We start from the raw sequence: 14,134 nt of genomic DNA, 5'->3' as shown, positions 1-14,134 counted from the left end.
CCTCCATGTCTACCCATCCGCGCTGCAACAATGGGACGATTCGAAGTTGCCCGGAAGCCTCCTGTATCACCATCACATCATCGGACAACTCTTCTTCCTCCTCCTCCTCCTCCATTAAACGCGATGAAGCGGACAGATGTGTGGACCTACTCTCCAGCTGTGACGGATCGGATGCTATCCCTGACTCCTCTGTGTGATCTGAGTTATCCCTGATGTCAATCAGGGATTCTCTCAGAACACACAAGAGCGGGATTGTAAGGCTCACCATCGCATCCTCAGAGCTCACCCTCCTTGTGGACTCCTCAAACACCCGTAGGATGTCACAAAGGTCTCTCATCCATGGCCACTCATGGATGAGAAACTGAGGCAGCTGACTTTGTGGCACCCTAGGGTTTTGTAGCTGGTATTCCATCAAAGGTCTCTGCTGCTCAACCACTCTATTCAACATCTGAAACGTTGAGTTCCAGCGTGTGGGGACGTCGCACAAAAGCCGGTGTTGTGGCACATGCAGGCGTTGCTGGAGAGATTTTAAGCTAGCAGCGGCTACTGTCGACTTGCGAAAGTGGGCGCACATGCGCCGCACTTTCACCAGTAGCTCTGGAACATTGGGGTAGCTCTTTAGGAAACGTTGCACCACTAGGTTGAAGACGTGGGCCAGGCATGGAACATGTTGGAGTCCGGCAAGCTCCAGAGCTGCTACCAGGTTCCGGCCGTTATCACAAACGACCATGCCTGGGCCCAGGTGCAGCGGCTCAAACCATATTGCCGTCTCATCGAGGAGGGCATCCCTCACCTCGGAGGCAGTGTGCTGTCTGTCCCCCAAGCTGATCAGCTTCAGCACAGCCTGCTGACGTTTACCAACGCCAGTGCTGCAACGTTTCCAACTCGTAGCTGGGGTCAATCTAACAGCGGAGGAGGTGGCGGAGGAGGAGGCGGTGGCGGAGGAGGAGGCGGTAGAGGAGGAGGAGGAGGGGGGTGTTCTTCTCGTGTCCCTGCCAGGAATGTTAGGCGGGGAGACGAGGTACACCGGGCCAGTTTGGGAAGCAGTCCCAGCCTCAACTACATTCACCCAGTGTGCCGTCAGTGAAATGTAGCGTCCCTGTCCGCATGCACTTGTCCACGCGTCGGTGGTCAAGTGGACCTTTGTGCAAAGCGCGGAACTAAGGGCCCGCCTGATGTTGAGTGACACGTGCTGGTGCAAGGCGGGGACGGCACACCGGGAGAAGTAGTGACGGCTAGGGACGGCATAGCGAGGTGCCGCAGTTGCCATCAGGTCCAGGAAGGCGGGAGTTTCAACAAGCCGGAACGCCAACATCTCCTGGGCCAGCAGTTTAGCGATGTTGGCGTTCAAGGCTTGCGCGTGTGGGTGGTTAGCAGTGTATTTCTGCCGCCGCTCCAATGTCTGAGAGATGGTGGGTTGTTGTAAAGAAGCGCCTGATGGTGCCTTTGATGGTGCAGGAGAAGGAGATAAGACAGGAACAGGGGAGGATGAGGGAGAAGTCAACAAAGTGGCGGAGGCAGATGAAGTGGTGTCCTGGCTCGTCCTCTGGAGTGCATCGCCAGCACAGTCAGCAGTGGCAGTGGCAGAGGCAGAGGCAGTGGCAGAGGCAGTGGCAGTGGCGTGAACGGCAGGCGGCCTTTGTCCTGCCGTTGCTGCCTGCCACTGATTCCAGTGCTTGGATTCCAAATGACGGCGCATTGAAGTGGTGGACAGGTTGCTCTTCTCAGAGCCCCTAATCAATTTCGAGAGGCAAATTGTGCAGACAACACTATATCTGTCCTCGGCGCATTCCTTGAAAAAACTCCACACCTTCGAGAAATGTGCCCTCGAGGTGGGAGTTTTTCGGGGCTGGGTACGAACTGGAACATCTTGGGAGATTCCGGGTGTGGCCTGGCTTTGCCTAAGCTGCTGACCTCTGCCTCTGCCTCTAGCTACCCTTTTTGGTGCTGCACTTGCCTCAACATCCACACTACTTTCCCCGCTTGACATCCCCCCTGTCAAGGTCGGGTCAGTGTCCTCATCATCCACCACTTCCTCTTCCAACTCCTGTCTCATCTCCTCCTCCCGCACAATGCGCCGGTCAACTGGATGCCCTGACGGCAACTGCGTCACATCATCGTCGATGAGGGTGGGTTGCTGGTCATCCACCACCAAATCGAACGGAGATGGAGGAGACTCTAGTGTTTGAGCATCTGGACACAGATGCTCCTCTGTTAGGTTCGTGGAATCGTGACGTGGAGAGGCAGGTTGAGGGACAATGAAAGGAGCGGAGAACAGCTCTGGGGAGCAGGGACAGTTGGGGTTATTGTTCTGTGAAGCTTGGGAATTTTGGGAGGAAGGAGGACAAGACTGTTGGGTAATAGGAGGAGAGGAGGCAGAGTCTGACTGGCTGCTGGACAATGTGCTGTAAGCGTTCTCTGACAGCCATTGCAAGACCTGTTCCTGGTTCTCGGGCCTACTAAGGTTTGTACCCTGCAGTTTAGTTAATGTGGCAAGCAACCCTGGCACTGTGGAGTGGCGCAATGCTTGCTGCCCCACAGGAGTAGGCACGGGACGCCCTGTGGCTTCACTGCTACCTTGCTCCCCAGAACCATTCCCCCGACCTCGCCCACGGCCTCGTCCACGTCCCTTTCCAGGAGCCTTGCGCATTTTGAATTCCCAGTTAGAAATTGGCACTATATACCAGTAGCAAAAATTGTGGGTGCACGTAACCCCAATATATTCTTTGAATTCCCAGTCAGACAATGGCACTGTATACCAGTAGTAAAAATTGTGGGTGCACGTAACCCCAATATATTCTTTGAATTACCAGTCAGAAACTGGCACTATATGGCAGTAGCAAGAAATGAGGGTATTTGTAACCCCAATATATTCTTTGAATTCCCAGTCAGAAACTGGCACTGTATACCAGTAGTAAAAATTGTGGGTGCACGTAACCCCAATATATTCTTTGAATTCCCAGTCAGACAATGGCACTATATACCAGTAGCAAGAAATGAGGGTATTTATAACCCCAATATATTCTTTGAATTCCCAGTCAGACAATGGCACTGTATACCAGTAGTAAAAATTGTGGGTGCACGTAACCCCAATATATTCTTTGAATTACCAGTCAGAAACTGGCACTATATGGCAGTAGCAAGAAATGAGGGTATTTGTAACCCCAATATATTCTTTGAATTCCCAGTCAGAAACTGGCACTGTATACCAGTAGTAAAAATTGTGGGTGCATGTAACCCCAATATATTCTTTGAATTCCCAGTCAGACAATGGCACTATATACCAGTAGCAAGAAATGAGGGTATTTATAACCCCAATATATTCTTTGAATTCCCAGTCAGACAATGGCACTGTATACCAGTAGTAAAAATTGTGGGTGCACGTAACCCCAATATATTCTTTGAATTCCCAGTCAGACAATGGCACTATATACCAGTAGCAAGAAATGAGGGTATTTATAACCCCAATATATTCTTTGAATTACCAGTCAGAAACTGGCACTATATGGCAGTAGCAAGAAATGAGGGTATTTATAACCCCAATATATTCTTTGAATTCCCAGTCAGAAACTGGCACTGTATACCAGTAGTAAAAATTGTGGGTGCACGTAACCCCAATATATTCTTTGAATTCCCAGTCAGACAATGGCACTATATGGCAGTAGCAAAAATAGTGGGTGTATATAGCCCCAATTCTATTGCTAGGGGACTTGCAGGGTATTTCTGGGGTGAAGGTGGGGGGGCACACCGTTGGAACGGGTATCGGGGGTATATATCGGGTATACGGGAATACACTGACAGTGTATTCCATTCAGGATCCTGGGAAAGCTGGGTTGCGGCGATTGAGCCCGTCAGTGCCACGTTACACTGACAAGCTTCTCCCTGGAATTTAGCTCTTACAAGAGCTGTTGTGGTTGTCTTCTCCTTCCTATCCTAGCCTGTCCCTGCCTACCCAGAATCTAAGCCCTAGCTAGCTGGACGGAAACCTCCGTCCTCGGTGAATTGCAAGCTCAGAATGACGCGAACCTGGGCGGCGCTGTTCTTTTAAATTAGAGGTCACATGTTTTCGGCAGCCAATGGGTTTTGCCTACTTTTCTCAACGTCACCGGTGTCGTAGTTCCTGTCCCACCTACCCTGCGCTGTTATTGGAGCAAAAAAGGCGCCAGGGAAGGTGGGAGGGGAATCGAGTAATGGCGCACTTTACCACGCGGTGTTCGATTCGATTCGAACATGCCGAACAGCCTAATATCCGATCGAACATGAGTTCGATAGAACACTGTTCGCTCATCTCTAATACCAGTAATATGACACCATGATCTGTCATACTTTGGAATGATATATGCGGCACTAACAAAGTTACATGCACAGTAGTGGATTTGAAGTGTAATCTTTCATTGTAGGTTCTACAGGTAGCTACACTATTCTTACCACTTACTAGGTGTCCTTGTCATGCATACATACCACAATCTATATAGTGTACATACATTTATTCATCATACATTATTATTACTTTATTATATATCAGTATTATTAATTACCATACTATTTATTTAATACACATTCATTCTTGTGATTTTATATAACTGCATGTCATAATATTGGTCAATTATATTTGTACACTGTACACACTAGACACTTAATAATTTATATTGCACATTCAGCCACAGCATAATCTGGCTATTTGTATGAATTATTGGTGTATTATTATTATTATAATATTTATCTTCTGTTGCTTATATGTTTGATCTGGGGTTTGCCGTGACCTCTACCTCCCTTGTCTTTTTGTATAGCAAGTGCTTTGCTCATGTTAAATAAAATTGATCATGATTAATATTTTGTTGGTGATTTGCGTAGTCATTCACTGTACGTTATTGTATTACATGGCTTTATTTGAGCCTGCAGTCCAGGGGAGAGAAAGTACTATGTATACTCCTCATTCAGATCATCTGGCAAATGCAGGAATAGACCTGTTACACTGGCCCTAGGTGGCGACAGAGCTAGCTTGAATAAAGGGTGGACTTTTATGGCTTGATATGGCTCTGGGCAGCTCAGAAAAAATGAGAAGAAAAACTGGTGCGTGAACACTAATATGCGTGGAGTGCTGTCACAGTGCTCTACTAGTTGCTATATGTATTTTTTATACAATTAGGCTAAGGCCTCAAGTAGTAAATTGCAGCTAAAAAACGCAGACGAAACACGCTGTTTTTTCCCCCAGTGTTTTTCATTGAGCAATTTTTCTGCTTTTTTCCTACCCCTATTAAATTGATAGGAAAAATGCTTGCAATTCTGCTGCTAAAATAAACATGGTGTGTTTTTCAAAAACGTACATCCTTTTGAAAAAGAAGCTGTTCCGCAGCTAATTTTTTTCACTCGGGCCCCACAGCCCCTGCAAAGTGGATGGGATTCTGGATAATCCCATCCATACATTGCAGAAAAATATCTGCAGCGGCCACGCAGCGATTTCAAAAAACGTTCTGTTTTTGTAAATCAAGTCAGGCCAGGTTCACATCTGCGTTCGGTAATCAGTTCGGGAAGTCCGCATGGCCCCCCCAAACAGAATACCGAAAGCTTTGGCAAGCAGTGAGCTTATGAAAACATACGGACCCCATAGACTATAATGGAGTCCTTGTGCTTTCCACGCAGTGTCCACATGGAACATGAGGACAGAGAAGTTCTTCATGATCTATTTTCCTGTCCCCATGACTTGTGCGGACACCGCGTGGAAAAGACTATAATGGGGTCCATATTTTTTCATTGCTCACTGCTTGAGAAAAGCATTCAGTATTATTTTCGGGGAGTCCCCATGCAGATTTCCCAAAAAGATTACCGAAGGCAGATGTGAACCAGCCTAAGAGTAGGTATAATTGAAGCGGTTTAAGCAGAAAGTCTACAGAAGAAAACTCTGAGAACTTTCTGTGGAAAGCTCTGCATTTCTGCCACAATTTTTTCAATAGTGCTTTTAGGCTGCAGCTTGCTACATGGGGCCTTAGCCTAAAGGGATTTTGAACTGTATTTTTATTTTTATTTTTGCTGCATTGTTACCTATGTTTCACTACATGGGGCCAGTGGCATACCTAATGTCTTCTGGGCACCGCTGAAAACTTTTTTCTGGGGCCCCCTACCTCATTCCCACAGCAAATTCTTGATAGTGATAGTTACGGTTTTTACGGAGGTAATGAACATTAGTGTGGTTAGCGTAATCTGTGGCTCTCCTTGGCTTATGTGCAAGATGGAAGCTGCAATCTCAATACTGATGCCAGTGCTTATGGATCCCCTAAGGCTCTTGGGCCCCGATGCGACTGCACCCTCTGCATCTCCTCAAGTTATACCCCTGCATAGTGCCTTAGCCTAAAAGAGGCTTTAGGTTTTTTCTCTCTGCTGTTTCTGCATATCGATCTGACCGTTTATGATATCTCACACCTATGCTCTATTCTGTAATAATAAGGAACATTCTACATTATTTCATATCTAGTGTACACATGCTCAAATTTTATAAGACACAAATGTGGTAATAAAAGTTGTATTTTAGTATCTAGTATCTGTTCACACTGCAGTTTTTCCAATCCTTCTGCAATGTTACTTTCTTCTAATAAATACATTTAGAAACAGAAGTCAAAAAAGAATTCTCTGCTTTTAATGGGATGAATGAATTTGTTGTTGCCCGTGGCGTCACAAATAATGTCCATCACAGGATCCATCATGCTTATTTTTTAAGGTGAACCCAAAGGATGATGAACCAAAATGATAATGTCAGAGATACCATCAGTTTCACCCATTCCCTTTGATTTCAATGTTCAAAATGTCAACGGTAAAACCAACATTCTCAGTATGAACCTGCTACTGGAAATGTGGTTGATGCCTTCTTTCATCAGTTAGATACTTACATTAGTCATCTGGAAGAATATGTTGTATGAAGACAGTTTGTCCTCCATGCCCTTTTCACTATTAGTCTCAAGTGTCTTATCATGGAGTGTAGATAAGTAATTAAAATTTAATTTGCAGTCTTTCAAGAGTGAGCACTTTTGCAATATATTATTATAATAATGTGAATAATGTGAATGTCATATTTATATTAAGAAGTGAAAAATGTATAAGATCATGAAGCACAGACCTGTCATTTTACACCTTTTTGCAGTTTCTGTTTTACTTAGGCCCTTGATTTCCATACAATTATTTCTCTTATTACACATTACATTGTACTTGGAGAGATCTACAAAGCATAATGCATTTCAATGTTTTTTTCTTATGAAAGACAGTAGAAACAAAACTGATGAATAATGATCATGGATCTACTTATTGGAGTCTATCGTGTAATAGTTACATCACAAGCATCAAGAAAGTCTTACCTTTAGATTTCCTTCCAACTGGACTTGATGTTCTGTTCTTGTTATTGCTGGCGGATTCTGCTTTGTTTTGATTGTTTAATGAAGTTTTATTTGGCCTATTTAATAAAGCAGAACATAACAATCAGTCTAATGTAATCTATGCTAGAAGCAATATTAAATTAAAGGGGTAATCCCACCTCAACAACAGCTCAAGTGTTACATATGGGTATTTATTTACTTACTACTTTCTATAATGATGTAACTTTCTGTCTGGTCATCTTTAAGAGGCCGCATTCAAGTGAATTGGAAGGTTACTGGGCATGAATAGTAGTTAAAGGTGTTATTTACTTTCTAAGATTGATGGCCTATCCTTAGGATCCCGACACTGGGGAGCCCCACAGATCACTGGTGCTAAAACAGCATGTGAGAGCTGCATTACTCACTCACCGTAGAAGATATAGCAACAAATGTACAGTGGGGCAAAAAAGTATTTAGTCAGTCACCAATAGTGCAAGTTCCACCACTTAAAAAGATGAGAGGCGTCTGTAATTTACATCATAAGTAGACCTCAACTATGAGAGACAAAATGAGAAAACAAATCCAGAAAATCACATTGTCTGATTTTGTAAGAATTTATTTGCAAATTATGGTGGAAAATAAGTATTTGGTCACCTACAAACAATCAAGATTTCTGGCTCTCACAGACCTGTAACTTCTTCTTTAAGAGTCTCCTCTTTCCTCCACTCATTACCTGTAGTAATGGCACCTGTTTAAACTTGTTATCAGTATAAAAAGACACCTGTGCACACCCTCAAACAGTCAGACTCCAAACTCCACTATGGTGAAGACCAAAGAGCTGTCAAAGGACACCAGAAACAAAATTGTAGCCCTGCACCAGGCTGGGAAGACTGAATCTGCAATAGGCAACCAGCTTGGATTGAAGAAATCAACTGTGGGAGCAATAATTAGAAAATGGAAGACATACAAGACCACTGATAATCTCCCTCGATCTGGGGCTCCACGCAAAATCTCACCCCGTGGGGTCAAAATGATCACAAGAACGGTGAGCAAAAATCCCAGATCCACGCGGGGGGACCTAGTGAATGAACTGCAGAGAGCTGGGACCAATGTTACAAAGCCTACCATCAGTAACACACTACTCCGCCAGGGACTCAGATCCTGCAGTGCCAGACGTGTCCCACTGCTTAAGCCAGTACATGTCCGGGTCCGTCTGAAGTTTGCTAGAGAGCATTTGGATGATCCAGAAGAGTATTGGGAGAATGTCCTATGATCTGATGAAACCAAACTGGAACTGTTTGGTAGAAACACAACTTTTCGTGTTTGGAGGAATAAGAATACTGAGTTGCATCCATCAAACACCATACCTACTGTAAAGCATGGGAGTGGAAACATCATGCTTTGGGGCTGTTTCTCTGCAAAGGGGCCAGGACGACTGATCCGGGTACATGAAAGAATGAATGGGGCCATGTATCGTGAGATTTTGAGTGCAAACCTCCTTCCATCAGCAAGGGCATTGAAGATGAAACGTGGCTGGGTCTTTCAACATGACAATGATCCAAAGCACACCGCCAGGGCAACGAAGGAGTGGCTTTGTAAGAAGCATTTCAAGGTCCTGGAGTGGCCTAGCCAGTCTCCAGATCTCAACCCTATAGAAAACCTTTGGAGGGAGTTGAAAGTCTGTGTTGCCAAGCGACAGCCCCAAAACATCACTGCTCTAGAGGAGATCTGCATGGAGGAATGGGCCAACATATCAACAACAGTGTGTGCCAACCTTGTGAAGACTTACAGAAAACGTTTGACCTCTGTCATTGCCAACAAAGGATATATAACAAAGTATTGAGATGAAATTTTGTTACTGACCAAATACTTATTTTCCACCATAATTTGCAAATAAATTCTTACAAAATCAGACAATGTGATTTTCTGGATTTGTTTTCTCATTTTGTCTCTCATAGTTGAGGTCTACCTATGATGTAAATTACAGATGCCTCTCTTCTTTTTAAGTGGTGGAACTTGCACTATTGGTGACTGACTAAATACTTTTTTGCTCCACTGTAGGTACTGCAGCACTGCCCCATAGATTTCCCCATGTGAGCAGCCCTGCTCTCCCATGCTGCCTTGGTATCAGTGATCTGCGGTGGTCATGGGGGTTGGACTCCTGCAGATATAATATCCTAAATATAGGCCATTAATCTTAGAAACTGGATAACCAATTTAAGAAGATATCCTACAGTGACAGTGACTCACTGCTCACTAGTCACCTGACTGCATCCTGATATTATGCACAATACCATAGGTAGATTATGTTCAGCATATCACCCTATGTAGTCACAGCAGTATCACAGATAATCCATGCAGCATGGGGGAGAAACAATTGCAGACGAGATTGTTCTCTCCCCCCCCCCCCATTCAGTTTGCATTGGCCTGTATAATTACTGTAGGTCAATGGAAACAACATGTTGAACCAGGAATTCTCCTCTCCAGGACCTGGCTGTGTATACAACCTTTAATGCCATGCTGACTGCATATATAAATACAGATCTGAGTTTAGCTGATCTTATAAGGGCTTTTAGTGTGTGATTCTTCCAAAGCCTGTTATCTCTGTATATAAATATAGAGAATTTGGACTTGGACCAAGAACATTCTTACTCATCGTATATAGCAACCCCAGCAGAGAGATCCATGATGCAGTGGAGCCAAGGGAGTCACACCTGAAGAGCCAAGTGTGTCACACCTGTAGCCTCCTAGATGTGAGGCACACATCCTGCACTAGGAAAGAGTTAGATCATGATTATGACTCTCTCAGTATTAGTAGCCAGTATAAAAAGGAGCTTTTCAACGTCATTGTGTCAAGGTGAGGCAAGAAAGATATAAGATGCCAGATGCCATCAATCCATGACAAGCTGTAAAGGCCCAGGGGCTCACTGCTTACTAGGGATTAGGCAGCTCTGGTTGGGTGTGTGGTGCAGCACCTCTACTGGAAGCTATCTGCCATGAAAAAGTCTACAAAATGTTTAATTACTAATATTTGCAAAAATGTTTACTTATCTACAAATTTAAAAGTGGTTGTTAGTGGGAGTACCCCTTTAAGTACCAAATCGCGCTTCTACAAATCGTATAGTGAGTGAGCAGTGTATTTCCCAGTATGTAAACACTACCAGGGGTCCTGACTGTCAAACCCTCTCAGATCTAATACTGATGACCTATCCTAAACATAGGCCATCAACATTAGAAACAGGTTAACACCCTTAACACATATCATTCTAACACACAGCAAACATTTTGTCACAGGTCATTGTGTTATATCACAAGCATCAGCATATATAAATGATGGGTGATACAATGCTTTTTTTAGCTGATGACTACAACACAATATAAGTTGCTTCATCTACCTATGGAGCCATCTCACAATAACTTATCTTGTCATGAAGAGTGAATAGCACGCTCCCATAGAAATGAATGGACGTAGCCGGCACGCGGGGGGTTAAGCGACCGGCCGCCGGCAAAGTCTGCGTGCCGGCCGCTTCCATTCATTTCTAAGGGAGCGTGCTATTCGGAACGGCTGTTCCGAATAGTGTTCACTCATCTCTATTTACAATCAATCTTGATCTGCAGATGTAAAATGCTCTTATCTCAGTCCTATTTCAATCTCCTACTTTAGAAGAAGAACAGTGTTGAACTGGGGGATGTCTAAAGCCCCACCAGTGGAATTGTTTCTAGGGGTCCACTGCCCATAGCCAGGACCCCTGCATATCAGCGGCACTGAGACAGCACGACTACAGGTTAATAACATGTCGGGAGCCATGCTATACAATGTGCACCACTGCACTACCTAAACCCACCACTATTCTCTATATAGCAAGTGAACGTCATGGCGCCTGGAATTGTTATCATTACCTATAGCCACACTGTCCTGGAAAAACTGATCTGCAGGGGTCCTAGTTGTTGGTTTTGTAAAAAAAAAAGTTTCAGAATGAGATCCTCACCATGAATTCCCTGCTTCTCCTTTTAAGAAGTTTCCTAGGTCCACTGATGGTCTCTACTAATGGTCTCTTTTGACCCAGAGAAAATGAATGCTCAGTCAACAACTAACTAGATCGTTGACGCACCTCAGAATCGGAGTAGTGGGGACACAGTGAGGTAAGTATCATTTCTTCTAGATTATGTTTAAGCCATTTTAACCCCTTTAACTTCAAGATATATGTGAAGAATCTGACATGCATCTTACCTGCTAGTGTATGAATTCATAGGAGCATGATATACACTCTCCGTTATTCTCTGATGTAACTGGCTTGCCTCTTTAAAATACAAGAAATTGGACATTTATTATGCTCGCAAACTGCATTCTGAAGAATTTAGATTTTATTTGAATAAATGTAATATGAACACATATTTTAAGGTCTGAACACATGATATGATAAATTATCATAATTTGCATATACACCTTTAGCATGGCAAACATACTTGTACTTAATACCATAAATATGGAATATTCTACAGCAATGGAAGATTTAAAATGCCATCAATGTAACACTTACGGGCCATTTCTTTATTTTTGATACATTAATTGATGTAGAAAAAAACAAACTGTCCTTCTGCATAATAAAAGATCAACTAAATTATTGGGCTGTTCTTTTTTTTCGAAGGCCTCTTAACTGTGCCAACTTCACACCAAGTGCACGAAAAAAGTGGGAGTGCTACTAAAAAAAAACGTGCCCATGATGCTTACCAAAAACGTACCCTATCCCAAAAGGGAAAGGGGGTTCCCGACTAACTCGTCACCACTGGGCCAAAGGCACCGAGTGGGGTAGAGTACCAACGGACAAACTGCCTGAGCAGAAAGTCCAACACATTCCTTTCCCCTTGGGCTGCCACCACCTAGGGTACTCGGAACTGACCAGCCATCCAGTTTCTCCTTGGGCTGCCACCACCTGGGATACTCCTGGACTCAGATCACAGACCAGCACCTGCCCCAGTCGACCCAGGGCAGGTCACCAAAAGACAGGAGGGAAGCCCATTACAGGCCTCACCTCCAAACGACCGTCGAGGGCATCCCAAAAGGGTACAGCATCCCTTCGTCGACACACAAAAAGGTGACAGGGTGAAGAAAAAGTGAGAAAACATCTATATAAGTGGTAAAGTGCCAGTAAAGGACCGGTTTACCGCCGCCATCTATAAAAATTCTCCTGCGCTGGTAAACCAGGCATAAGGAGTGGGGTGCTACAAAAGTGTAAATCTAGTGCCACGCAATGTGTCAGAAATCAGTGGGTTTCCCACGTCCAGTGATCTAAGGCACCCTGGGGGCCACTCAAACCCCCAGGGCACGACACTAGAGGCCTTCGAGCGCTTCCCTGGCCCCCAGCCAAGATCCACAGGAGGTCGTCAATCTCCTGGTGGTCTCGTTGCCAGCATCCATAGTCTTCACCGGTCCCCTGCAGTGGGTCCATCACCTCCACTGGCGAAACCGGCTACTAGATACTTCTCCCAGCAACGTGCCCAAAGTGGTTCTCCATTCCCATCTCCACAGCGTTTGGTCTACTCCTGCCAGTGGGCCCTAGTCCAGCACTTCCGGCAGTTTCACCTACTTACTGCTTCTGATAAGAACAGATACTACACTTGATCTTAGCCAAAAGGCCGAGAAGCTGTTATATAAGGTGTAACTGACCACAAGTACAAGATAAGTGTTATTACATGCAAGTAATATAATAATAAATTTTTAAAATACACAGTCCAGTCATATTAATGTGACCAGCGCCTACTTTTGACGTCAACGTTAAATAACCAATCGCAGAAAGCATGTGTCATCAGCCATCTGGGTACACTCATCATTGTGGAAGGCACAATGGATCAACACAATTATGCATCTATCCTTGCGGACCATGTTCACCCCTACATGCAAATTGCTTTTCATCAGGACGATGGCATCTACCAGCAGCACAATGCAACGTGTCATAAAGCTCGCAGTGTATGTGCGTGGTTCGAGAAGCACCAGGATGAGTTTACCGTACCGTACCGTACTCCCTTGGCAAGCAAATTCCCTGGACTTGAACCCAATCGAGAATCTGTGGGACCACCTCGATGGGGTTGTTCGTGCCATGGATGCTCAACCGCGTAACCTAGCACAGCTGGCCACGGCACTGGAGTCGGCATGGGTCAACATCCCAGGGAACATCACCACAACATCCCCTCTCTTCCTGCACATCTCGCAGCGGTCCGCACTGCGAAAGGTGGTTATTCTGGATTTTGACAGGTGGTCACATTAATGTGATTGGACTGTGTATAAACATACAATGATGTGAAAAAGTATTTATCCCTTTACAAAATTTCTTTTATTTTTGCTTTTTGTCATAGTTACATTTTTCAGATTATCAAACAAATTTCAAGATGAGATCAAAATAATCTGAGTAAATGCAAAATGTAGATTTTCAATAATGATCCAAAGCTATTCAAACCAAGCTGGCCCTATGTGAAATCATAACTGTCCCCTAAACATAATTACTGGTTGAGCGACTTTGGCAGCAACAACTGTAATCAAGAGTTTGCGATAACTGGCCATCAGTCTTTCACTTCTCCTTGGAGAAGCAGTGGCAAGGGATCGCAAGGTAGGTAAGTACGTACTTTTTTAAATTTTAATAGGCCGATACCTGCTGGAGTATCCTCAGAGGTTAGTGGCCTATTTACCTACCTCCCCGGTCCGCTCATGGCTGCCCCCCACTTCCCCTTATAGTGCCCCCCTTCCTGCTATAGTACACAGGCGGTGGCCGTGAGCAGGCCCGGGCCCATGCCGC

General features: G+C 44.6%; 1 protein-coding gene and 1 pseudogene across 2 annotated transcripts in view; both read right to left on the bottom strand.

Annotated features, from left to right (window-relative positions):
- The window catches only part of MCF2L2 (MCF.2 cell line derived transforming sequence-like 2), a 274,167-nt gene that overhangs the window by 32,319 nt on the left and 227,714 nt on the right, over positions 1-14,134 (bottom strand). For both annotated transcript variants that reach the window (XM_075268595.1, XM_075268594.1), the window contains exons 25-26: positions 11,575-11,644; positions 7,347-7,441 (exon numbers count right to left, since the gene is read on the bottom strand). In XM_075268595.1, coding sequence (XP_075124696.1) covers positions 7,347-7,441; positions 11,575-11,644 — 165 coding nt within the window. The remainder of the gene's footprint in view (positions 1-7,346; positions 7,442-11,574; positions 11,645-14,134) is intronic.
- On the bottom strand, positions 12,846-12,992 carry LOC142198741 (U2 spliceosomal RNA; annotated as a pseudogene).

This window comes from Leptodactylus fuscus, chromosome 3 (assembly GCF_031893055.1).
Source record: "Leptodactylus fuscus isolate aLepFus1 chromosome 3, aLepFus1.hap2, whole genome shotgun sequence".
Taxonomy (NCBI): domain Eukaryota; kingdom Metazoa; phylum Chordata; class Amphibia; order Anura; family Leptodactylidae; genus Leptodactylus; species Leptodactylus fuscus.
The sequence above is the reverse complement of the archived record's forward strand: the minus strand, read 5'-3'. Positions and strand labels throughout refer to the sequence as shown.